Source organism: Carassius carassius, chromosome 21, assembly GCF_963082965.1.
Source record: "Carassius carassius chromosome 21, fCarCar2.1, whole genome shotgun sequence".
In the NCBI taxonomy this organism is placed as follows: Eukaryota; Metazoa; Chordata; class Actinopteri; order Cypriniformes; family Cyprinidae; genus Carassius; species Carassius carassius.
The window spans coordinates 26,520,728-26,548,467 of NC_081775.1; the positions used below are offsets into that span (position 1 = coordinate 26,520,728).

Genomic DNA, 27,740 nt, shown 5'->3' on the forward strand with positions numbered 1-27,740 from the left:
CTACAGCCTGAACCACTGAAGGGAAACCACCCTTACAATAGCTTGCACTGTCAATCAATAGGATTTATAAGGCGGTATATCAGACTACTTTCATAAAATGCATATAAATATCAGTTATCATTCTATACCTCCGAATAATGTCTTAATGTCTCATATTTAAATACATAGTTTAATGACCTCTTTAGTTTTCATTCTGAGGGCAAACATATCCAGTGACTGAGAGATGTACAAATGAATGTTTCTTCAAAGCCTGTTTTATCATATTTGATACTTAAATGTTAACATAATGGTTCTAAAAAATGGACATTTGTATGGAAAGTTGCTTTAGTCAGGTAATAATATCTCCAAGAGGCTTCAAGAGACCTTCCTGCAAAGCTAGCTGAAAAACTATGTGCAAGTGCACCTAGGGCAAAACCCCTTTAATTTAGTTAATAGAAGTTAATTAATAAATAAAATCTATTTATGACATTATTTTTGACAGGATCCTCATTTTACAGCATTTTTACACAAATGCCTAAAAATTTTAACTGCACTGTATTTGCAGATAGGTTTCTTGAAGTATCTTGGAGACGTTGCCACAGTTCTTCTGGATTGAGTCTGTCTCAGTTTGTTCTGTTTCTTCATGTCATTTCAAACAAACTGCTTGATGATGAGATCAGATTTCTGTGTGGAGCACTGGATGCTGTCAGACAAAAATCTCACTGGATTATTACAATTAACGGCAAAATGAATGTTTGGAAATATAAACTGTTATTTCCTACAGACACACTAAAAACAAAAGAAAGAAAGAACTGCCTTAAAACCATTTTTAACTGGTGAAAATACAAGTGTTCTAATATTTTTGGCCACCACTATATTCTCTATGCAAATATAAGTTTTTATATTTTATATTTTTATATACATTTTTCTGTCCCTAGCCTTTACGGAAATATTACACTTGAAAAACACTTAAGGGTTAGATTTTTTTATATTTTAAAATAAAACAATGAGTTATTTCAACAATTAAACCTTCTTGAGCCATTAATATGGCAATATTTGTTTTTAATTAATTATAAAGAGTTCCAAGCACCACAAAACTGCTTGTCCCCACAGCCATATACAGAGGGCTAAGTGCTTTATTTTTAGGTCAAAAACAGGTTTTTCTACCATTTGTTAAGTCAAAGACTATAGAATACCCTTATATGAGATTCACTGTGCCACTTGTGTTACCATGTTTTTTTTCTGTCACACTAAATAAAATATGTCACATGTGACATGATTATCATTTTATTTCCATTGATTTCTGCTACACTCAAGAGTTAAGATTTAAAGGTTTGCATCATTACAGGTTTATAACTGTTTTTTAAATATTTCATTGTTAGGCCTATAGCAAATACATAGTTGCGCAAATGAACTAACATCATTCGCACTTTTAACAAATCTGATTAAAATAAATTAAACAAAATCTCCTTATTTGTTACATTATCATTATTTTTCTGTATCTGACTACGTGCTGAAAAAAAATATTTAATAATATTTTATAAAAACCTTAAGTATCTTAACCAAAGATAACATCAGTGACAGACAAAAAAAATGGTACATGTGGTCTTTAAATAAAGGCATAAAAAATATAAAAAAAGGATAAAGCTGTCATTTGTTTATTCATAAAGTCAAAGGGTAATTTAATAATGTGGTTTAAGTTTAAATGTAAAAAAATAAAAATTAAGCCATACCAAAAGTGGACGTTTCTGTAGAATTACCCATTTTTATTATCCTATATTAAAATATAGTTCCACTTACTACAAGTAAGATGTTTAAACTGTATTGTCCGCATTCCTTCAAAACTAGGCTTAAATATTTTCTATATGCATTACACCTTCTTTGGCTTTGCCTGACCAAAGGTCTGTAGGGGCAGCATGGCCCGTTTCACAAAACAAGTTTACCAAATAAGCCAGGCTTATTTCAGTTAGTCTGATTTATTTTGAACCAAATCAACTGACAATACGTCAGACTAACTGAAACAAGCCTGGCTCATTTCGTACACTTGTTTTATGAAACAACCCCCAGGACAAACTCAGCTTTGTTTTGCTCAGTGAACATTTCGTCCAGGACTGAATGTTCTTTAAGGCGTACGAGTGGAGTTCAGGAGTGCAGAAAACTGAATAGCGCCACCTAAAGGACGGAAGTGTAAATGAGGCTTTTTCAGAGCCACTACGGATATTTGTTAAATTCATGCTACTGGTGTCTACTCATTATCGATATATAACCATATTCAACTTCCATTTCAATCGCTGAATCGACATTCTGAGATAAATCATCGTATAATTTGCAACGAACTGCGTCGTTTTAATTGTTGGACTGCGACTACTAGCGATGTCAAAAGGAACTGCACGCAGGACGCAAGATGGACACGAGCTTCTGACTTTCTGTTTCTTTTTCGTTTCGCATTTGCTCGCGCGAGCTACTCTCTTCTAGATACCGCTGTGTCCCTCGAGCAGACGGCGCGCGCTGTCGAATGAATCGGAATCCCGGTCAGAATTCGAATTCCGATAAAAACAGTTCTTCAGAACGATTCGCTGGCAGCCATTCTTTCCCACAGCCCAACGTTTGCTTGTCTTTATGTGGATTCGCTTCCTGGTTGCAACACACAGTCACACAGCCCAATTCAAGTCCTCCAAAACGCAGTTCAGCTTGAGAGACCAGTCGTCGAGCATAATATTTGTCCTTACAGCTTTAAATAAACATTTCATTAATGTTTTACGGAAAAGGCGGTATCTTTTTATTCGTTTAAGTGGAATGTCGTGAGCCGCCGAGGATTAGAAATATCTAATATATCGAGTGCAAAGCGAAAAGCTGGGATCTATGCCTCGTCTTCATGGAGAATGTGACTACTCGATCAACAGAAGGTGACTGGCTTTAGTGCCCTAATGGACACTTTAGTTTCTGTTTTGACGTCAATAGCGTTTGTATCATCCGTTTTGTGCTGAAATATCTAGTCGTGCATTTTTACATTTCTATATATTCAGAAATTCAATCGACACTATTTGTGTGTGTGTGTGTTCATTTTGTTTGTTTGAGAACTACCGAAACTGGTTAATAATTTTTTAGGTTCAGTCATAGGTATTTCAATATAGTCACACTATTGCAGCTTTGTGAACAATTTTAAACGACTATCCTATTTTGGTTGAAAGAAGACCGGTTTGGTTGGGTGTTCTTAACTCTAAAGTTCTGCAGTTGAGTCAGCATGGGCCTGGTAAAACTACACGTGATAGTTTTACCTTTGCTCCAAGCTTTTGGATTAATTTGAATAAGGGTTGACTACAATCACGTTTTTCTGTTTACAACTGAACAGTGTCCTCTCTTGTACTTGGACCAATAAGTGTTTTCTAGATCTTTCTGCATGATCTCTTATATGAAAATTATTCTTATTTTGGTCTTTATTCTCAATGTTTAGACATTTCTAAATTTAAATTATGGCCAGTAATGTTGATGTATTTACCGTTATGTGATATAAACCTCTTTCCATGTTATATTTTATGTATACCCTTATGAAAATTAACCACGGTTTTGCTACAAATAAAACAAAAAAAAAACATGGTTACTATATTTAAACCACAGTAACCACAACTTATCCATGGATTTGCTACACTAATCATAGTTTTAACCGTGGTATGTGTAGTAAAACTGGTTGTACAAATAATGATTAATATGCCAAAAATAAAATAAATAACACAGGAGTAGGCTACTACACTTTTAGTGTAATAATTTTCATAAGGGTATAAATGTTGAGTTTTTAAGATTGTGTCACAATTGACATTGCAATATCGATTTTGTTTATTATTATAAATGTGGTTACTGTTTTAAGCTGGTCTAAGATGAACATTAGCTGGATCTAGCATGATTTACAGACGTTTCAAAAACCAGCTTGACCACATTTAACTGGTATGACCAGCTAAAAAAAAATTTTTTTTCTAGAAAAGTTAGAATTTGGAAATCCACCATGTGCTGAAGAGAATAGGCTGCATTTCATATTCTGTATAGTTGCATCAGTTAATAATGAACAGAGTCATTTAATATGTGAAATTTAAGTCGTTGTATTCTACATTAGGAAGATTAGTTTGGAAACGGGAGTTGGCACAATTTTACTGCACTTGATGAACATGGGGTTCTTTCAGCATAAGGATTGCGCAATTGTTCTTTCTTTAATGCTGAATACTGTTTTGTTTTTTTAATGTTGTTAAGCCAGTTCATGAAACTGTTGGTTTTTCCTAACAAAGTTATTCAGAAAATGTCTCTCTACCAGACTTCTTGCTTTTATTGAGCATTTATCTCAAAATGTCCTTGAGATGACTTTTACAACATGCTCTCTGGTTATGATTCCAGAGCGACAATATGAGACCTCCATTTTGTTAGTTATTGGAAATAAGTAATGTTTTGGAAGGTTGTGAAGCGGTTAGTATAACTCAAACATGTGTCCTGTTTTACCAGGTCTTCTGCAGCCTGTGCATCCAGGCTCAGTAACCTTTAACGAGAGTATTCTAGCCCCACTTCATAACAACTATTTGTATGAAGAATCAAAAGAATGTTTCACATACAATTCTGCCCATTTGATCAACAATGGCGCTTTACAAAAACGGGTAAGTTTTTGTCTGAATGTTCCCCATTCTGCATTTAGAGTGATTTAGTGAGATTTGCATCATGTTATAACAAATCTCTTCTTCCAACAGTATGCTGCCTTTCGTTCCGAGAAACGGGAAAAAGGATATTCTGAAAAGGAACTTGAAGAGTCATTTGGCTTCCTGTTGTTTGATGATGCAAACAGGGTATAGGAATACAACACTAAGGGAGCTTAAACTGTTCTTTCTAAAACTTCAAACCCATTACTGTAACATCTGTTTTTCCACAGGCAAGGAAAATTGGCAAAACAGGCTTGTTGGTTGGACAAACAAAATGCACTACTCTTGGAGACTCCTCGAAAGGTAAAGAAAGCTAGCCACTGAATTATTTGGTGGTCGTTTCAGCATAACAGCCCGATTTATTTACTTGCATGCACAAGATAATATTTCACATGTGACTGCAGCAAGATCAGGCAAGGGGAGGTTCTGAAGCCTTTATACTTGTCTGACAGGACTTGATGTGAATGTGCTATTGTCAGCAACGGTTACTGGCATGATTTTCATTGGCACAATTCAGTGAATTGTTAATAAATCATAGCTTTGATTCTTTTTATATACAAGTGTTGTAAGTGAATTGCAACTTTGTTGTATTGCAACTGAGCAACTGCTTCAAACCAAGTAAATTACTAACCAAAATAGCATATAACAGATTAAAATGATGGCTTTTAATAGTAGTAGTGTTCAGTTTAACTGCATATTTCATCTGGTCTCTTTTAAAAATGGAAAAGAAAAGTGAAAGTATGCTACGTAAGAGATACAGTTAATCTATAGAAAGAGAAAGTGAAGGTTTGCTTTTACATTGGTCTTCTCACTATGAGCTCAAATAACCTAGATACAGAAGTATTTACTTATATTCAGGGCTCTGAAACCTGTTCAAGGAACGAAAACAAAAAACGGAAATGAACGAAATTTTGACAGAAACAGAAACAGAATCAAATTTTATAGTTCCGAACAGAATCGAAAAATTGAAATGGCCATTAACCGGTTAATAATGTTATTTTATCGTTCCATTTAATATTTAAAATTTGCTGTCAACCAATCACGAATTCCAGCAGTACGGCATATGCAAATGTGCTGAAGCCAACGAGTGAAATGTCCGCTCAGCTGTGAACTCATCATAGGTAAATTGCAATGGCAATGCACCGCCTTCAGGGCCGGATTAAGACCAAATTAGGCCTGTTGACGCTGCGAAAAAAAGGCCTATTTTTTCTCGGCGTTGGTGCATGTGCATTCGACACTCAAGCGCCAGCATGCTTAACCTTTCCTGCCCAACTGAGGACCGCGGCTCTCTTCTGATTATTCCCAACTCTGAGAAGCTCTGCTCGATGATGGCATATTGAACATCATCATGCACAGATAGATGCGCAACCCAATTTCAACATTTTGAAATGTCTGGGAAAGATTTAACAATGACAAAAGCTTGTTCAAGCTCTGCTGATTCGTTCACAGTGACCGGTTTCTGAGTGCATGAATGCAGCAAACTGTATCAGCTAATTTTGACCGATTAATAATCAGTTAAACGGTTTAAAAAGTCATTTATTTATTTTCAGTAAATTATCAAAATATTTAAAAAGGTTTGCTGCATGGTTAATATACGCTATGCGTATATATATATATATATATATGTCTATTTCTGAATGAAATAATCTTTTTCTCTCTAAAAAAAGTGTTTATATACATATATATATATATCTGAATATATATATATATATTCAGAAATAGACATAATCCAGACACAAAATGTTTACAAACATTACAAACTATAATAAACACTGTTAACATAGGCTATTTTTTATAATCATTTGGCATTCAAATACATCGCGAATACTGAAAAATTTGATTTTGTGTTGAATGAGACCCAACGTTGGTTTGAGTTTCGTTTTGGCATAAATTAATTAGTTTTGGTTTGTCGTTAATATGCTAATATGCTATTCTTTTTGCAAATACAACGTTACTTATTATACAGTAACTATTATTCTAAATTCTTTGCACTGTGACGTTACTGACTAGGGATGTTAATTTCGTTATTTTTCCTAACCAACAACCTTTAACCGACAAGATTATTTTAATTTTTATATTTTAATAATATTTTAATTTTAATATTTTAATGCTAATAAATAACATTTTAGCATCCAGATATGTCGGGTAGCCTACATGGAAACATTTGGATTCCTGCCGAATGAGAGAGGTAGGCATCAGCTTTAATTAGTTTTTGCATTGACGTTTTTAAGCCTATAACTTTAGAGCATTTGCTTTGGAGATAAACTAATAACTGTTTTTATAATGTTTTAAATATTTTACTTTAGACTAGTTACAGGCATTTTAGCATTCATTATTTCGGAAGTAATAGGGCTAATAAAATGCGATGTGAGGCGTGACTTACGTTTTTTTTTTTCACTCTCACAACGCAATCTTATACAAGTGTCTTTTTTTTTAACAATGCAGCAAACATTTTTAAATATCTTAAAAATATTTTTATGTCTTTAAAGTGTTGATAGAATTGTTCTTTTTTTTTTTTTTTTTTTTTTTTTTTTTTTTTTTAAAGTATCTTACATTTCGCCAAAATCTAGAGAAGATGATGCTGTATTGGCTGTGACTAAGCGTTAGATCTCTATTTTTTTCTTTTTGAGTAAAGAAAACACTATACTTTATTATTATTGTATTATTATTATTATTATTATTATTATTAGGCAAATTATAGGCAAATAATATAAAAAACGTTATTAACCGGTTTTTCTTCCACCCGAACCGGTTTCGGAACGGTAATAATATCAGAGGAACGCAGAACAGAAACGTTAAAATATCGATTCTGCTCGGAGTCAACCAATTGAATTTTTTTTTCCGTTTTTAAGCCCTGCTTATATAACACGTTTGCTAGAGACTGCAAGACCGTTATAAACTACTGCTGGAAGACTATATCATATTATGGAAAAACAAGACCCATTTCAAGCAATTGAATCTCATATCATCTGTAACATTGTGGGAGTATCATGGCTTGAGCATGAGCAGGTAATTATTAAGTGATTTGTAATACATTTTGTATCGACAAGTAGATTTAAGAGGATTATCTGGGTGTTTGGTGGACAACAAAAATCGGGATATGGGTCATGTAGCAGCACTACTACTACTACTACTAATAATAGGAATGTAACGATTCAGTCAACTCGATTCGACTCATGGTTTGATTCACAATTATTTTTATTTTTTTTTTTACAAAATTTGATTTAAGACATTATAAATTAAATGTGTCCTTTTATTATTGCTTGGACAAAATGTTACACATTTCTTTGTGAAATTGAAATATAACACTATAATTATATACTAATATACCTGCATATTATTGCTTTTTTGTTGGTTTTGATTGCTTCTCTTGTCCTCATTTGTAAGTTGCTTTGGATAAAAGCGTCTGCTAAATGACAAAATGTAAATATAATGTACATGTAAATAACAAAACAAAAATTGAAATTTTAAAACAAAGCCCCGAATCGAATAAATTACACAAAATAATTATCTTCATATAAACAAAATAATAGAGGCAACCATTGCATTTTAATCAAGAATCAAAAAAAGATGCTGCATACATGCAACATGAGCAGTTTTTATCTAAATTGTTTTGAATAATTTTAAAATTTAAAGCAAAAACAGAATGGTCTGACTTGGTCTTTAAAAATATCTGCATGCAACAGAAATGGCAGATTAGCTGAACGAGACGCAGATGTCCTCTTTGTCAGCATGTAGCACTAAAAGCGTTTCCTTGGTTTCTGCTGTAAACAAAGCAGCGTTGCACTTGAACTTTAATATGAATTATACAGAGGCAAGATAAAAAGAAGAAAAATAACATCTAAACTTTTCTAAAGACAGTAAGTTTCCCTCAGACTTACATATAAACTCCTACCCCTAAATTAATCGCAATTTGTTTACCATCAACCGATTTGAATCGGTACATATTTAAATCATGGTTAATCGTTACATCCCTGACTAATAAACAATCTGGCAACTGAAAAAAAAAATTTTACTTAATGGGAAAGTTCACCCTAAAAAAGGACAATTCTGTCATTAATTAATCACCCTCATGTCGTTCATCCTCGGATCACAAATTAAGATATTTTTGAAGAAATCTGAGAGCTTTCTGACCTTGCATAGACAGCAAGGGAGCTACCACAGTAAAGGCACAGTAACACAGTAAGGACATCAGTAAAACAATCCACATGACATCAGTGGTTCAACCGAGAGTACCACTACACATACGCGTGCATTCCTGCACATAAACAGCCTGCGTCGTGATGCTCTCCAAAATGGTCCCAGGGTGACTTAGAGGAGAAGAATTGTTGTATAAATTGGTTATTTTTGTTTTCTTTGTGCACAAAAAGTATTCTTGTAGCTTTGTAAAATTATGGTTAAAACACTGATGTCACATGGACTGTTTTACTGATGTCCTTACTGCATTTCTGACCATTTGTTTGACCCTATGGTCAAATGCAGAGGGTAATAGGTTTAAATATTTATTTTCATTACAATTTATTAAAGGGGTCATATGATGTGATTTTAATTTTTTTCTGTCCAAATGTTCACGCAAAGAAGGAAGGCGTGGTTTCATTAACTGCAGTTAGTGTTGAAGCAGCCATGTCAGGGAGATGCTGTGTCTATCTAGGTAAAAGCAAAAGCACTTCATTTGGCCTTCTGAAAGTAGATGCATTTAGGAATCTTTAAGATTACTTAAGATAACAACAGAACAGCAACGCATTTTATGGACGACCGTTGCTATCATATTAGTGTCCTTAAATGCAGGAATATTTTCAGACCGAGTGAGTAATCAGTAAGAGGGTAAGAGTAAGTTTCAAAGTCTGAAAATGTTTTCTGACCATCTGATGTAAACCAAAACGTCAAGAACTGGATGTAAGGGTTGTAAGAACTGGCTTAATAATTACCAGCTCTAAAGATTAAACTTGTTTGCTGCAGTTTGACAAGTCAAGGTAAACAGACCTTCCTGAGAACTCCTTGTGCACCTTTTTTCTCATCCAAAAAAATGCTGAAAAACTAGTATTGGGTAGGTAAACATTTCTCAGAATTTTGGAATTACACCTTACTTTGAAGCACACGTTGTTTGCTTTGATGTTCAGACTTTATATTTTTGTAACATAAAGACTTCTTTGAGGGCTCATATTTCACAGTCGTGATCTCATGGTGTATGAACACCATCAGAGCTCTCAGGACCTTATATGTTTTGTCTTGTGAATATCTGAAATGTGGGTTGAAAATGTGAGTAGAACATTTGTGTGAAATGTATTGTATAGAGTTCTGTTGCACTGTTGTGTAGTTGTTTTCTAGTATTGTTGAGGTGATATTATCTCATTATATTTCTGGTATAAATTAGGTGTCTATATCTCAAAATACTCGGACTGCCTTGACCTGAAGCGCTGGTACGATGGGAAGACAGGGTACATAGTCCTTATGAAGCTGACCAAGGTATGCAAGTTGTTGGAACATTTTAATTCTTCCGCCCACATTCTATTACTTTGTGCTGATTTTTTCCTAATGCACCTCATGCAAACATGTTTTCTTATATATTTAAATATCAGGGGAGAGTGAAAGAGGTTACAGACAACTACACCCAGAATTTCACTCCTCCGACAGCTGGCTACGACTGCCACATATCAGATCAGCTTTGTGCTGTGTCTTCAACTACTAGTTCTTTCTTGGCTTATGAGCGAACACAGGTGCTAAAGCTCTCAAAAAAGCTTGCTTCCTTCCTTCCTTCCTTAGTTTCAAACTGTAAATCTAACAAAGTTGGTTTATCTTACAGTACTACATGTATGAACTCCGTGATGGAAGCAATGAAATAGACACATGTCCAAGACATGCTTGTCCGTATGCCATTGTGGCATTCTCATATGGGAAGATGAGCACCACGCCGGAGTTGGAGCAAAAAAGGTTTGACAGTTTTTATACTCTTTTGTATCTTATTAAGAGAAACTTTGTTTTACATGTGATAATGGTGATTTTTGACAACTAAAGTTTTTTTCCCTACTGTTTCTTTTAAAGCCAAGACAAAACAGGTAAGCATTAGATTATTTTGCATGCTTTTTTCTGTTTTTTTGTGGTGAAATTGCAAATAGCGCAATTAGCGAAGATTGTTTAATTCACAATCTTGTCCATTGGCATTCTTTCATTTATTGTAAAGGGTTTTGCACTTCTTTTGCATAATACTCACTGTATTTTAAATGTTCCTTTGAGAGTGTGTAATTATCAACATGGTGTTTTAAGTTCATCTTGTATTGTAGTGTTTCATTACCAACCATGGATTGGCCAGTTCAAGATTGAATCTACTATCTATGATGTTGGTCTTCAGTCTTCGAGCGGAGCCTGGTTCCCAGCCAAACTGTATGTTTTATTTAACAACATGTACAAACCATATCTGGTAATTCACCAAAAAGCTGCCCAAAAATCAAGGGTAGATTAATATGTATACTATACTATGTACTTATACGCCATAGGACTGAAATGCAAACTGTATTTTCAGCCCAAAGACAGTTGAAATTGACCATGCAATTTGTGTGTCTGAACTGAAGAGGACCTTGCCACGCGAAATCTTTGAAACTTGCATTGTGGGTGAAGGTGTGTTTAACATTTTATTTTGGTAACTGACAGTATCACTAATATTGGTGCTAAAACTGTAAATGAGTGCTTGCTCGACATTTTGTAATTTATTTCCCTCCATCTCCACACAGTTTGCATAGATGGCAGATGTTTCAACTTGTATGACGTTGTGTCCTCTAAGGCGAAAAATGACCTGGCTCAGATAGCCCAAGAGCTGAAGGAAAAAGACATGGTAAATATGGAGAAGAGGGAAATATTTTTAATAATTGTATAAATCTCTGAACTAATGTTAACTAAAGTTTTTTTTTCCATTCAACAGGCTCTTGTTATCCCTCTGGAAGATTCTGGGTTTCTTATACTGTTACACTCTTCGCACCTCTTCTCTTATGAAGGTAAGATGTTGACCAACAGACTCCAGTCCCACTAATTTTCTTTAAAAAAAAAAATTAAATTAAAATACACCATGAGTTCCGGTTTATTAATTAGTAATGTATGCTTTTATTAATGCTGTCAATTCCTAAACTACACTATATTACCAAAAATCCTAAATGTATATTTGTTTATATCTGATTATTAGACATAAAATAAAAAAATTATATATACAGGTGCATCTCAGTGAATTATGCTGCATTTCCACCGAAATTACCCGGAACAATTGTACCAGGAACTTTTTTCCCCAGGAACTTTTCCCCCACTAGACCTGTTGCTTTCTGCATTTCCACTGCGGTCTAAAGTACTGGGAAGATTAGGCAAATAGACTGGTGACGTAGGTCTGCGCGCATTTCTCAATGGGTCATGTCGGATACATCGTATTTACGAGTTAAATGCACATGAATGCCGCCACAAAGTCGTAATTACGAGTGGGAAACTTTCTTTAAGCTCAGAGTTTCCGAGTTGGGGGCTTGTCAATGAGAAACATGAGAGAATCAATGGAACGATGGATACGTCTGTTGTTGAAAGTAATTTTTTAGTTGAAATTGATAGACAGGATTGCAATATAACAATTAATAAGTTTTTATGTGATACAGATTAAAGTGGCTTCATAAATTATAATTTTTTTTTATAAAAACGCAAACCACACCTGATGCAAATTCTTAGCTTTTTATTTTCTATAAGGAGAGTTAACAAACCCTGTTGTACTATCTTGTAATTTATTAAAAGAAGGTACACCGCCATCTTGTGCTGACTTACTTCAACGCACCCGCCATCGGAATTACGACTTGTCAACTCGTAAGTACAAACTTCCCAGAAGGACTTGAACGCAACAAAAGTATGCATATTTTGGACTTGCATACTCGGTAGTTCGGACTTTGTGCATTCAATGTGATGCAAATCCGGTAATTCTGCAAACAGCAGCATACTTGATAACATCAGACAGCTCGTCTTGGCTACTGCAATTTTCCTCACAGTATTTTACAATAAAACAAAATAGGATATCAAATACCACTGCCGCTTTTGGTTTTCATTTAAACATAATAATAGCCGCATAAATGTACTTAGTTCAGGAAAATGTGTATATATACAGCCATTACAATGAAACGAAATATCATATAAATGGCTTCTTTTTATTTTCATTCTAACATATAGATAAACTGAATACAGACCAAAGATTACCTGTTCGATTTACCCCATGGCTGAATTATATTTTATGTTTAACCACTAAAGATACATCAGAGCCAGCGTCACATATCAGAAGGTCTAGCCGAGTAGAGACTGCTCTCGGCGGATGCATGAGCACTGAGCTCCCGCTGATCGCGTGAAGATGACCATCTCCAAAATCGGCAAAACACATTTTTAAATAGGGGCTGTCTTTGTAAATAAACTGCAGATTTAAGTTTTAAACAACTACATTCTCGCCTGAAATACTTAAAAAATTACATTTCATGACTCAATAAAAGGAATATTTGGAAAATTATATGAATAAATGTGGGTTGAAATCACAATGCTGTGTGAACTCAACCAATCAGCATGTTTGGTGCCCAAGTCCCGCCCCTGAAGGTCCAGGAACTTTGAAAAAGTACTACCTTGTGAGCAGGGACTTTCTGAGGGGCATTTTTTTACCCGGAACTTTATTTTTCCTGGTTCCTGCGGTGGAAACGGACTGATTACCAGCCCAAAGTCCCTAGTTCCTGGGTAAAGTTCCTGCGGTGGAAATGCAGCTTTAGAATGTCGTGGGAAAGTAAATTTATTTCAGTAATTCAACTCAAATTGTGAAACTCATGTATTCAATAAATTCAATGCACACAGACTGAAGTAGTTCAAGTATTTTGGTTCTTTAAATTGTGATGATTTGGCTCACATTTAACAAAAACCCACCAATTCACTATCTTAAAAAATTTGAATATGGTGACATGCCAATCAGCTAGTCAACTCAAAGCACCTGCAAAGGTTTCCTTAGCCTTCAAAATTGTCTCTCAGTTTGGTTCACCAGGCTACACAATCATGGGGAAGACTGCTGATCTCACAATTGTCCAGAAGACAATCATTGACACCCTTAACAAGGAGGGTACGCCACAAACATTCATTGCCAAAGAAGCTGGCTGTTCACAGAGTGATGTATCCAAGAATGTTAACAGAAAGTTGAGTGGAAGGAAAAAGTGTGGAAGAAAAAGATGCACAACCAAGCGAGAGAACCGCAGTCTTATGAGGATTTTCAAGCAAAATCGATTCAAGAATTTGAGTGAACTTCTCAAGGAATGGACTGAGACTGGGGTCAAGGCATCAAGAGCCACCACACACAAACATCTGAAGGAAGGGTTGAGAAGTTCATAGTCCAAGTTGCTTGAAGTCCAGTGTTAAGTTTCCACAGTCTGTGATGATTTGGGGTGCAATGTCATCTGCTGGTGTTGGTCCATTGTGTTTTTTGAAAACCAAAGTCCCTGCACCAGTTTACCAATACATTTTGGAGCACTTCACGATTCCTTCTGCTGACCAGCTTTTTGAAGATGCTGATTTCATTTTCCATTAGAATTTGTCACCTGCCTACACTGCCAAAAGCAGCAAAAGTTGGTTGAATGACTATGGTGTCGGTGTGCTTGACTAGCCAGCAAACTACTAGAGAATCAATGCGGTATTGTCAAGAGGAAAATGAGAAACAAGAGACCAAAAAATGCAGATGAGCTGAAGGTCAAAGAAACCTGGGCTTCCATACCACCTCAGCGGTGCCAGAAACTGATCACCTCGATGCCACGCTGAATTGAGGCAGTAATTAAAGCAAAAGGATTCCCTACCAAGTATTGAGTACATGTACAGTAAATTAACATACTTTCCAGAATTGAGGCAGTAATTAAAGCAAAAGGATTCCCTACAAAGTATTGAGTACATGTACAGTAAATTAACATACTTTCCAGAAGGCCAACAATTCACAAAAAAAAAGTTTTATTGCTCTGATGAAGTATTCTAATTTGTTGAGATAGTGAATTGGTGGGTTTTTGTTGATTGTGAGCCAGAATCATCACAATTAAAAGAACCAAAGACTTTGACTACTTCAGTCTGTGTGCACTGAATTGATCTAATACACGAGTTTCACAAATTGAGTTGAATTACTGAAATAAACGAACTTTTCCATGACATGCACCTGTGTGATTTTTTTTAACCATTTTAGTCATTTTTAAATAATAAAGTTATTTTAATTTCTTTTATTTCTAGATGCAAAGTCTGGTAAGGCAGCAGCACTTCAAGGCATGTTTATTTTCCCAGACTCAAGAACTGTGCCAAGAGGTATTAAGGAGAATCATTTTATTTATTAGATTTTTACAACTATGTACTTAATGCAGCTTTTATTTGAAAGTCTTTCACATCTTATAAACATATCTTTTGTATGGTTTTATGTTTAGATGCCAAGTGTGACCTGCAAAATACTAAGGTGTCAACAGAAATAATGCAAGTAATCCCAGCGCTCAACTATGCAGAAACCGAGATGGAAAAATGTCCTCCAAACCAGCAGGGGCACTCCCAGGTGTCTTTAGAGAAGCATTTGCAAGACTATGGCACTCTTTTTCACCCAGGGCTATTGGATGTTCCAACCAGGGAAGCCAGTATGTTTCCAGATCAATATGATGTGCCTGGTGGTTTTACCTTAATATCACCTAAATGGTCAAAGGAGGCTGGCACTCGCTTAAAATCCTATTTTGATGAGCCATGTGGCTTTACTATTCCAGTAGGGAGGGCATTGGAGTTACTCACTGCTGGTCGACAACAGCGTGGTGATGATCATGACGATGATGTCTATTACTGTATATCATCACCGGAGGAGGTGCCACAGACTGATGGCCACATTGAAATGGAGGAGACAAAGCAATCTGAGGCCATCAGTGATGCTTCTGACAGAATAGCTGAAACAGTTAAGAGACAAAAAGATGAGCAAAAGCATTTGTCCACAGAGCAGCCTCAGCCTGCTTTGCCAGTTACAGTAGGTGACAGTGTGTTGGAATATCCAACTTCCACAGTGTCACCCAAACTGGGTGATGTCCCTGCAAAGAATTGCGTAAGTATTGAGAATGATGTTGAGAAAACATCTCAAGGTAGTATTAGAGGAGATGCTGATGGAGTCGGCGTATCTACAAAAGAGACTCCCATCCAAACTAGCAGTACACCATTAATCAAATCAACAGAAGAAGGTGCTGCTGGGGGTATTCAGGATAATACACATCCTGAGAAAACATTACCTGATCCTGATAAGAAAGTAAATCGGCGGTCCTTTTCAAGGCTTAGAGGTAGCAGGCGTAGAACTCATTGGAAAACCATGAAGAATAAAAAAGAAGTTAAAAAAAACATTGCTTTACCATCTTCAAGTTTGCCTGTCGTTTTGCCAGTGAATTCTCCCGATGAATCTACGAAAGGCCAGATTAAGACTGAAACCTTTCATCCTGATGACATCAATCAAAAAACCCATTCAACTCGTAGGGGCAAGGGACGCAGGAAAAGGGGTGTGAATCGAAATCTTATTAAAGCCAGACAAGTACAAGGCCCTTTATTAAGTGTGTCAACTGAAACTATAGATGATCAAAGTCCCTCAAAAAGAGATTGGCGGTCACATCCAAGGCGTAAAAGATTGTGGAATACAGATGCCAATCTGAAACGGTCTTTAAGATCATATGCTGTAAAGAATGATGAGACTAAAGTAAATATACAGCACAATGAAACAAAACAAAGTTTGTCTAGCACACCCAAGAGGAAGATGGAGGGATTTAATCTAAGGGAACGATATGGCCTAAAGACCATAATTACAAACTGTGGTAGAGTCTTTGTCCCACATGGTTCAGATGCTGACATAGAATCTGCACAAAAGGAGAAAACGCATGTTGAGATGAGCATTGACACTGATACAGAAATGATTTCTCCTCTGGAAAACAAATCCAAAGAAAAAGTGGATAGTAAGGGAGAATCTCCCTTGAAGGGTAAGGAAGAATTGCCCTCTAAAGATCCACTGGTCAATTACGAAGAAGGCTCAGACAGCACTTCTAAAGACATGCCAAGTGCTCTCTTGTCAGCATTAAGGATTTTGAGAAAACTTCACAAAACCCATCCATCAGAAAGTGACAGAAGTCAGGATGTATGTCCAGAAAAGTCCATGTATTCTCCATTAAACGTGGCTGTTGGTGTCCAAAAAAATATAAAAGATCATCCTGTTGCTGTTCAAGCAAATGCAACTTCCAGTATTCCTGGAGTTTCTGACCAATCCATGTCCCTGGACCCAAAAGTATCCTCTCCTGACAAAATCAAAAAGAAAGCAAAACATGTGTACAGTGCAATATCTATAAGCAAATTGAAGACGGTGCTCAGACGGGGAAAGAGGGTGAAATCTCCTTCCCCTGGTGACAATGCAAAATCTGAGTCGGATAACGCAGGGCCAGAGTCAAAAAAAGGAAAACTGAACACCATCGTGGATCGAAAGTGTAATACTGCCCAAAATGAGCTGACAGACAAAGGATCACAGCCCATAAATGATGAGGCACAGCACACGCCAATAAAAAGTGTGGAGTTGACAAAACAACCTGTGTCTTGGAGAGGTCTTATTCACAAAGCATCAAAAGAAAATGGTAAGAAAATTATTAGTTTAGACATCCTGTCATTGAAAAAATTTTCACATACCAAGAGTGAGAAAGTGTCCGGAAAGTGTTGTGTATATATTTGCAACCAATTTCAAACCTCAAACCTCCTTTGTGATTACATTTCATTCTCTTTAGTAAATTACACTGGCTTGATATTGAGGTATAATTATGCTGGTGTATTAAAATTGGCCCCACGTTTTCCCTCTCCATCTGTCTATCTTCCGTGTGCACGTTCTTCTGCTTCTTAAGGCCACTGTCTTACTCTACACGCCCTTCTTCTTTTGCATGTCTGCTTGATTATGCACTGCTTCTACTGCTATTTTATGCTTTGTCTTTGTTTTTGTCTATTTCTTACAGGGTCCCTCAATTTTGACACATCAGCACCTTTTGAAATAGCTAAACGCGCTGACCCGCAGCTCATTTCTTCACTTATTGGGGATGGGGTGGGAAACAGACGAATTAGCACTGATGGCAAAGCCAGTGCACAGAGACTGAGCACGGGTGCTTCTCTGCCCTCAGATGCTTTGAGTTTACTGGCTGACTTGGCCCTTGGTGCAAGTAACGATAAAATGTTAAAAAACTTAGAAGCCAAAGCTGGCCAGGAGGCCCTTGATGGAGTGAAGGCTAGCGGCTCCCCGGAGTCAGTCCTTCATGCACTTCTTCGTTATCCATCTGCCAGATTTAAATTACCCCCCAGGTCTCCTTTCCCAGAAGGTCTTTTAGTGACTGGGGAACTGATTTTGGAAATATCAAAAGAACATTCTTACTCACAGCCCACCTCTCCGCTGTCAGGTTTGTCAGGTCCATCTCTCAAGGTTTCTTTTCCATCCGGAAGTGTAGAATCGCCTCTGTCATTGAAAACTGGGCTTCATCTGAGCCTACCCAAAGATGCTGTGGCCTCATGTCATCAAGAGGAAGGGGGTAAAGCAGAATGGAAGCATTTGATTTCTCCAAATAAGCCATTGTCTGAGATCCTCAAGACAAAACCGCGAAGATCAAGAATTTTACGCAACAGAAGCATAATCGAAAAGGAGGGAATGATTCATGTGACGAAGATTTGGAAAGAACCTTATGATTTTAAATTTGACAGCAAGTTCACCAATGACAGTAAAGACAAAACTGTCACACGAGCACTTCATGGGTAAGTATTGCTTGTTGCCCCAAAATTTCGGTTAAGGTTTAAATATGATTATTAAAGTGAATATTTAATATTGTATTTATGTTGATATTTGCACAAGACAAATATCAAAATATTATGGCCTTTAGTTACTATTTTTCTGAGTAGGGATGTATATAGTGTCAATTTAAAGGAATAGTTCACCCAAAATTAAAAACTAAAAAATAAGGATTTGTTTTTTCATCTGCTGGTTTTTACTTGCCTTTCCAATATTTTTATCCATCCCACTAAAACAGTTATTTTAAGACTATTCATTTGTTCTATTTTCCATAAATATTTCTGTTGTTTAATTAAATGTTACATGATGCATGATTGCTTTGTATTTATTCTGATTCTATTAAGAGTGTTACAAGTCTTTACAATTAAAATTTCTCTAATTTAGCCATATAACATTTTTATCCATGTGGTGACAAATCAGTGGAATTTGCAAAACCAATGTAGAATTTTACAAAACACCAAATGTCTTGAGTTCGCAAGATAGAAAAATTCCACATGCTTAAAATATGCCAAAGATCTGGTTTGCACCCTCTATAACAGTTTAACACCGTTTAACAGTTTTTGTGGTAATCCTTTGAGTCATCATAACCCAGAATCCAGAAATGCTCTGATTTCTTTTTCTCTTTCCTAATATTGACAGGAAATGGAACTTCAACATTGAAGATACCTATGAGGATGTCCATCTTATTTTTCACATGTGGATTGGTCTTTTCTATAGTAAGGCCACGTCCAGGTTATTTCACCTTGAAAACTGCACTGCATTTCCAAAGGAGAAGACGGTTGAAATGGTTCATTTGGACATAAACGCTATTCAGAATGCTGTGTCATTGCTCAATGTTGATTTGAGCCAGAAAGAGGACTCGGCCAAGCCTGTGCATATTTCATCAGAAGTTTTGGATCTTTCTGTGAAAAATGATGAGCCTGCAAATTTTAATTTAGTCTCAGATCAGAGCTCAAAAAAAGGCACTACATCACAATCTCATAAGCATGAAACGGCACCTAGGCATTCACCTTCTGGGACAAGTCTCTCCTCCAGTCCGAAAGTTACAGCATTGGTGGTAATGTATTATATCTTACACCATTAAAATTGTACTGTATTTAGGTGATTTTAATTAATACATTTTTCCTTGATGAGATATTTTATATTTTTATAGAATTTTAAAATATTCTATGACAATATAAATCAGTAATTTATCACTTTTACACCGAGTGCGAACCCAATGATTGCCTTCTGCTAATTCACGCCATTATGCTAGGTGGCACCGACCAGTAATGCATTTTTCCTTAGATATGCAATGTATGTGGTATATGGTCCACGGCTCAGTATACAGCTTTAAATTAAGATAAATAAAGTTTGGTTCTACGCCAGAAACACAATCTATCTATATTGCCTACAAGAATATATCTTAAAATATAAATAGAGGTATAATGAGCATCAAGCTACATTTGAAAATGTATGTGATTATGTTTTTGCTTAAAACCCACTTTAAACCTTCACAGAGTACTTGTAATAACTTTAGATTGAGATCTAAAGTGGATTATAATTCTGTAATAAGCAGACATGCACAAAACAGAGCCTGTTTATATATAAATAAGTTATATATTTGCTTCTTCTACAGTGTGTGTGATTTAAAAACAATTTTTCATATTTTGTGTTCATATTTTCATTTCTGTTACAGAATTATAGAAATCTTGTACCAGTGGAAAGTTCAGTCCCTGACAATGATGATGACAATGATGATGACACTGATGATGAAAATGACGTCACCACGGACTGCTCATATTCACAGCACTTGGAGAAAAACAGTGCATACAACCAGTTGTGTGAGCAAGCATCAAATATGAGAATAGGTGTTCGAATACTTCAACCAAAGGTCAGAAATGCTACAAATAATAAAGCATCCACCAGCATGGCCACTTCTGGTCCCCATAAAATTGGTGTTTTCCATCAAATTCTTGGTCCCATAAAACCATCAGCATTCTCAAAACAACACCGGCTTATTTTGGGTAGGAAAAGTTTTGATCTGGGTTTAAAGAATCAAACTGGGCATGTACCACATGTAATACTGCAAAAGGAGAAAGTGTCTGACAGTGCAGAAAGTAAAGAGATTTTTGAAGCAAAGACAGAAAGAAACAAAGATGGTTCCCTAGAAGCTCTGGTTAATGAAAATGCTGACAAGACTGTTGAACTTAAAACTGGAGCATCCGTTTTGGTGGAGGAAGAGAGTGTATCTGTAGCTGAAGAGAGTAAAGTTGTATTAGATGAAGATAACCGGGATAGATGTCTGACAATGATGGAAGATGGAAGCGTTGAAGAAAACATGACTTCCGAAATGCCTAGCCAAGATCAGACTAGTCATGCAGAGCATAAAGGGACTGTTCATGTAATGGAAGATCTTAAAAGTACACTAGATCTGAAAGATCATGCAAACATGGTTGATGAGCCGAGAGCTGATTCATCGCATGAGACTACTGTTGAAGGGCATAATGAGACTCCTCTTATAATGGAAGAACCTAAACCTGTACTAGATGACACAAGTCTAGTTGACCATGCTGATGAGCTAAGTGATATTTCATCAGATGAGACAAGAGCTGAAGAGCTTACTGAGACTTCTAATACAACTGAAAAACTTAAGACTGTGCATGATTTGAAAGATCACTCAAATATGGCTGATGCGCTGAAAAATGCTTTATCGGAAGAGACTAATATTGAAGAGTGTAATGAGTTTTCTAATGCAAAAGAAGAGCTTATTCTGAAAGATCCATCAAATGTTGTTGAAGCATCATACCATGAAACTGAAGGTAACAACACTAAAGAGCCCGTGAAAGTGAAAGAAAGTTATACAGGTGAGGAAATGATGCAAGAAAATGAGATAAAATCAAAAGAAGAGTCAGACCTGGTTGGCAGTGATACTGAACATGAGACGTCCACAGCAACGGAGGAATATCTAGATGACTTTACTTTGGTTTTGGAGGATGATATGGAATTCAGTGATGAGGATTCTGAAACCAAGCTACAGAAGGAAGTTAATGAACAAAATGCCTCCACTGAGAAATCCTCTGTCTTCAACGATGATGACCATGACATGAAGCTGCAGAAGAGTGAAAAACAACCTCAGACACCAGAGGAGGCAAACCTTGTAGATTGTGCCCTTGAAGAATTTAGAAAAGATTCACTTCTAGGTGCAGATCAGCTCATATCTGTTCAAGAGAAACGCACCCTAGCTGCTAATGATCCTACTGATGGAATGCATGATGAGGGTGAAACCAAGACTACTGAGCAGAGTATAGTGGTCCAACAAGAGGCTCTTGATGTTTGTCACGAGTCAAAACCAACAAGTACTGTTGAACTCACAAAAATAGATATTAGTCATTTAGAAAAAAATGGCGAAAGCGATTTAGGCCAACAAAATGCATTTCAAGTCACTGGTGAGGATGATACACTTTTTGATGTGAATGAAACACAAAGTCAAGATTCTTGTGAAGATCAAATGATCGACTCAAACCAAGAACGTCTGTCCCTAAAAATCTTTGCATCACCCCCAAATACCATGACTGAATCTCATGATGAAGCCGTTACTCTAATTGACAAACCCTCAGAAGTGGAGGTAAACAGCATGCTCTCTACTCCCACTCAAGATGAAATTCCATGTTATCCAGAGGTAAACAAAAGATTCAGGAAAGAGGATTTGAATAGGGACTTGTACTACCAAGACAACACTGATCACGCTGACATGATGCCACCTAAAAGTCCAGTAAGCCTTCAACCCCATGTTTCTACCACAAAGACATTATATGACTTTACAGGGCATTATGAAGAAATCCACAATGACAACCTAAGATGGAGTAGGAACAAATACACTGGCACAGTGGATCTTAAAGATAAATCTGCAACAACTACTGAGCATTCACCCAATGAAGACTCTTTTTCATTAAAGCACAAACTCTATCCCACCTCCCAACAAAAGGACGACTGTAACTTCATAGAGGGTGCATCTCAAAATGATTCTGAACTCTATTACATAGATGATTTACATGGATATTACCACAGATCTTATGAAGACATACCATGGTATGATTTCCAAACAGAGGAATCCATTGATCACCAGTTTTACTCATGTGGAAATGACTCTGGTGGTGACAATGATTCACCCATTTGTTCCAAGTACATTACATCTGAACGCAACTATTCTTACAAGCACAAAAAGCATGCAAAGACAGAGAGGGATGACCACTGTTGGGCAGGAAAGAATTATAAATCGGACACTCTTTCTTTCAAATACCCAATAAAGGTTACTTGTAATGCAGACTATGAGACAGAAGTAGCCCGAAGTCCAAAAAAGAAGTCTCGAAAAAGAAAATTATGTCAAAATGCTGAGCTGGATGATGATTCTTCTGACAACATACCAAAAAAATTGTATTTGGAAAGGTATCAAACAAAGCCAACTAGGTCATTCACAGTTAGTTCCATGTCGCATGTTAAGCCAAGCACGCATCAATTTGACTGGCGCAGGTATTTCAGAAGGGAGGTGACTTGCAGTCAGCTATTAGATGCGAGTGAGAGGGATAACAAATTTGACATTCCACCCTCATCCATTGTTACAATTTTAGATGGGAAAGGAAACCGTGTTATATTTAATAACTCTCCCACCATGAAACCATCTTTCGATGGAAGTAGTTTGACTAAGGGACTGGAAGACTCTTTTAATGAATGGCAGGAACAACAAAGTAAGGCTGACGTGACCCGGTCTGCACTTGATTGCGAGTACCTCATCTTCTCTCAAAGAATTAATCGGGTTCTCACTGAAACTAAGAGCTCTACCACGTCACACTGTAGGTCAAATCCTGACCCGGCTTCATGTCCCATGACTGTCCAGTTTTCAAATCTCAGTGAAGTAGAGAGTTCCCCTGAACTTTGTAAAGCACAACTATCACTTACCGATTTTAAGATTAAAGTGGACATGTCCGATAGGAAAGAGATGAGGGAAACAGTGAGAAACCACAAACCACATCTCCAAAGACTTTTCTGTGAAAAAGGCAGTGCTGTTGAGTTCTCCGGAATATCAGAAATAACAGAGCAATGCGCTGTTGCATACAAGTCCATGATGAACGATGTCTGCAGCGGGAAGTCTCTGCCTCGTCCAACTGAGCCAAGAAAGAGGAAGTTTGATCGGGATAGAGTTGACCGTTATTCTGGATTCTGTGGTCGCATGAAGAAAGATGTTTTGGACAGTCCAAAGTTTATTGTGAGTCAAGCTAAGATTAAGTACAGGTTTTATATCCTTGTCACATCAACAGATCCCTTCTTTGAAGAAACCAAGGTAAGAAAGTTAATGCATTAAAAGAATCTTATAAAGTGGTCCAAAACAGTGAAGAAAGATTTTCATGTGATTTGTTAATGATTTATAGAACCTTTTGGAGATTGAAGGCCACAGACCGGTTGAGCCAGACGAGTTTGACCTCAATGGTGATAATCAGTCCCCTTTGCTCATTATACTGAGAAATGAGGACATTGCAGAGCACACATGTAAGGTAAGTGAATGCATGAAACTCAAAATTGTATTAAAGCACTAGCGTTAATTCCTCTGTAACAACGATGTTAAGCTAAAAATGAGTAAATCATCTTTTAAGTGGATGATTTGACCCAGATGCAAAATGGCAGCTCGAATCATTTCATTGACTCATTTAGTAAAAAAAGACATGATTAAATGTATTTGTAGATTGGTCAATTTTGCATTTGATATTTGATTTAATTTTGCATGCTCATTTCCATACTTGTACATTTAAATTGCCTTAGCGGTTATCAAACAGTAAGCAATAATCGAAAATAAAAAAATGGGGGGAAGTTGATCTTTAAAAGCACTAATCAATCTACTTAAACTACTTAATGTAATCTTTAGCAAATATCAAGTAAATATAGTTTTTCAAACTGTACATTGTTGTTATGCCTTGATTCAAACTAGTTTTTAAACAGTATAATTTTTTAATATTGGCCTTTTATCAGTTATTGGTCATAAAATGAAAATAACTCTTGGCTTATCATTATCCTTCATAATTTTAATATTATAAATACATTCCTAGAAGAAGAGAAAAAAAAGTTATGCTGTACTAAATTTAATCCTGTTCCTAAATGGAGTTTAATTGAGGTTGGCTTCTGAATTTTCTTTTTAATTTAACCAGGTGCCTTATTTGCTGGAATTAAAGAAGTCACCCAGTGTCCAGTTTGCTGGCATCGACCGACCCGATGATGTGGTGAACTGCACTCACCAAGAGCTTTTTGCTAAGGGAGGCTTTATAGCATGTGATGAATTGGCTCTCGACACACTTACTCTAGGTACTGATCAAGTTGCTACACAAATTATGCATGTTGGTTTACTGGAAATGGACTGATACATTATTACATTTTCATTGGACTTATTCTGTTACATTTATTTGAAGGTGACATGAAAAAAGTTATTGGGATTCTGGAAGAGTTAGACAAGCAAGGGAAATGGAAATGGTTTCTGCACTACAGAGACAGTCGCAGACTTCGGGAAAATGCAAGGTATTAAAAATGTGTGGGCTTTTAAGAACTGATCCTCATTGTGTTTATACAAAAGCTACGATTAGTTGGTATTTGCTTATTCAGTTGTGGCATTGAATCTCACTCTCCTCTAATGTCCTCGACAGGTCCAGTCCTGAAGCAAGTAAGAAACAGCAGTTTCTAGATTGCTGTCAGAAAGCTGGCATAGTCGAGGTCTTGCCCTATCATAACTGTGATGTCATGTCACGGGACCGACCCGACTATCTCTCTTGTTTGACTCGACTTCAGATCCAAAACGCCTCAGTTCGGTTTCCTGTGTTTATTACAGGTGAGAATTTAGATTTGTTGGAGTATTCCACAGTTGGAGTACTACGAATAACATTTATGAATAACATTTCATTTAATACTTTAAGAATTACAATAACCCAATTCATTTTTTTTTTTTTTTTTTTTGCAAAACATAAAAAATTGTTATTTAATTGTATCAAATATATAAATTTTACCGGATTCCTATGTTTATTACAGGTGAGAGTTACAATATATAATAATGCTGGCACGGTGTGTTTATAGATGAATTGTTGTGATATTTGATGCTGCAGCCCATATAATGAATTGAAAAATATGTTTTTTATTGAGAAGATATAATCGGCAATGTCATGTATATTTGAAGACTCTCTGTCTTCATCAAGTATTGAGTCCAAGTCAAGTCTCGAAGACTCAAATTTCTGTCTCTGATTCTGCTATCCACTATAGTCTTGTGGTTACATGTTATGGCTGGAATTAACTAGAGAAAACTTGTTTCCTGTTATTTTAAGTTTTATTTCTCTATCTTGGTTCCTGGTTGCTTTCTTGCATAATCAGACCTTGACTCTTGACCAGTTTGTAGGTTTGGTTTGAGGTGAGGTTAAAGGTGAGACTCTACAGGCAAAAGCACAGTTTTTTTCATGCAACTGTAAAATTTGTATTCTTCAGACTTGTTGAAAGAAAACATCCTTTTATAGAACTTGATCTATTTGCAGCTGTGGATTTCAATACATATTTTTAAAGGCCATTTTCCTTAAAGTGAGATTTTTCTTCTGCACTAAGGCAAAAATCTCCACTTGAATTCAGTCTGGTAATATTGAAAATATTGCATTATCATACCAGGAGTTTCATTTCCTATACATAATCTGTCCCACCAACCATATAAAATATGATGACTCGCTTATCCTGCTGCTGATATCTGAGGTTATTTCACTTTAATTTCAATATTTATCTTGCACTTACTGGTTGTACGAAGAAAAGATAATCTGCAACACAGTAGTCTATAGCAGACATTTATCCTTCTTTAAATTAAACAGTTTAAATAAATTTCAACAGCTGTTATTATTAAAGTTATAAAATTATCAAAATGACTCAATTTAGGAAATATGTTGTGATAATGTTTACCTTTTGTTTTGTTTTTTGTGTTGCAGACACACCAAGTGAATCCTTTGGAACAAATGGAATTTTAACAATGAACATTTACACATTCTCACGGATCCTTTCAAACGATACATGTTCAGTGTCATAAATCCGTGTGTTTTTTTTTTGTTTAGTTTTTTACCAAAATCCAATGTCTTACCATTGGTAAGTACACCTCTGTTAATAGAAATAATTTATTGTTTAGCATAAATGTTAAAGCATTTATCTTTGTCACTAATGTGTAATTGCTTAACATTTATCAATTTTCCACTTTACAGTTCATAATACAACGTAAATGTACAAATATTGGTCATGAAAATGTTTTAGTATGTTTTTACTAGACGTTGTTTTTTTATAAATGAAATTTGACTGAAACTCTAATAAATGAAATGATTTAATATGGTTGTCATTATTCAGCTTTGCGTATTTAGGAAATGCTATATCATAATTTATATACACAGTGGCATATTCTTTTATCTATTGTGGGTGTTAAGATCTATAGTTTTCACAATAGATGTAATACATAATAATGTAGGAACAAACTTTGATTATAATGTGTTAAGCTACTAACGTGCCTGTGTCTTCTTTATAATTAATCTACTAGACTTTTGGCTCTGCTCTGAAAAGGTTTAACATACAGATAATAGCTCATCATTAGTTATAATAGGTTGTTATCGCCCATTTAGTGTTCATTGTTGTTCTGGTAGTTCTCCTTTGTAAGAGTCTAAATGTATTCCGAAATAGTTTGATATATATTTTGACTTGATATGGTTAAAAAAAAAAAACCTAAGGAAGGGGAAAAGCAGTCAACAGTCAAGGTAAGCTACTTCCTTATTGATTCTGGTTTTTATTTTACTTAGGTTTTATTTTTACTTAAGGCCTATTTCCTTTCATTTTATTTTCCATATTTAGTGCATTAGCATTATTATGTACACACAAAGTAGGTGATTAAGGAATAGTATATGAATTTATATCATTTTAAAAATAGTACTAGCGGCATGTTAATTTACATGCACAAATGTTTTTATTAAATATTTTGTTTAACTGTTGGACAAAGACAAGTGTTAAAAAAGATTTTGATAGACTATTTTATTTTAAGTTTATGCATACTGTTATCAAATGCAAGTTGTGCATGCCAAAAGTATTGGGTTACCCCCTTCTAATGAACAGGTTTGACTACTTTAATAGTTTACATGAGTACAAATCTTAATGTTTATGCATATAATGATATTCTAGGGAATTGTGTGCTTCTAATTTTATAGCAACAGTTTGGACAGGACATTTTTCTATTCTAA

At 35.8% G+C, this 27,740-nt stretch overlaps 1 protein-coding gene across 1 annotated transcript; it reads left to right on the top strand.

The window, feature by feature from the left end:
• Positions 1-2,122: 2,122 nt before the first annotated feature.
• On the top strand, positions 2,123-26,843 carry LOC132097300 (uncharacterized). Its single transcript, XM_059502929.1, has 22 exons — positions 2,123-2,885; positions 4,468-4,616; positions 4,707-4,802; positions 4,886-4,958; positions 10,030-10,121; positions 10,235-10,372; positions 10,459-10,586; positions 10,698-10,711; positions 10,937-11,036; positions 11,176-11,270; positions 11,384-11,484; positions 11,572-11,644; positions 14,901-14,972; positions 15,089-17,293; positions 17,663-18,446; positions 19,120-19,537; positions 20,159-23,800; positions 23,889-24,011; positions 24,660-24,813; positions 24,918-25,023; positions 25,149-25,330; positions 26,457-26,843. Exons 1-22 carry the CDS (start codon positions 2,855-2,857, stop codon positions 26,552-26,554), a joined length of 8,874 nt encoding a protein of 2,957 aa, XP_059358912.1. The 5' UTR covers positions 2,123-2,854; the 3' UTR covers positions 26,555-26,843.
• Positions 26,844-27,740: the final 897 nt, after the last annotated feature.

Bases quoted from the DNA above. Each gene is read 5' to 3' on its own strand.
- LOC132097300 (XM_059502929.1), top strand. From the start codon at position 2,855: ATGGAGAATGTGACTACTCGATCAACAGAAG. The intron at 10,122-10,234 runs GTATGCAAGTTG...TTTAAATATCAG, and splicing joins TCCTTATGAAGCTGACCAAG to GGGAGAGTGAAAGAGGTTAC. The intron at 25,331-26,456 runs GTGAGAATTTAG...TTTGTGTTGCAG, and splicing joins GTTTCCTGTGTTTATTACAG to ACACACCAAGTGAATCCTTT.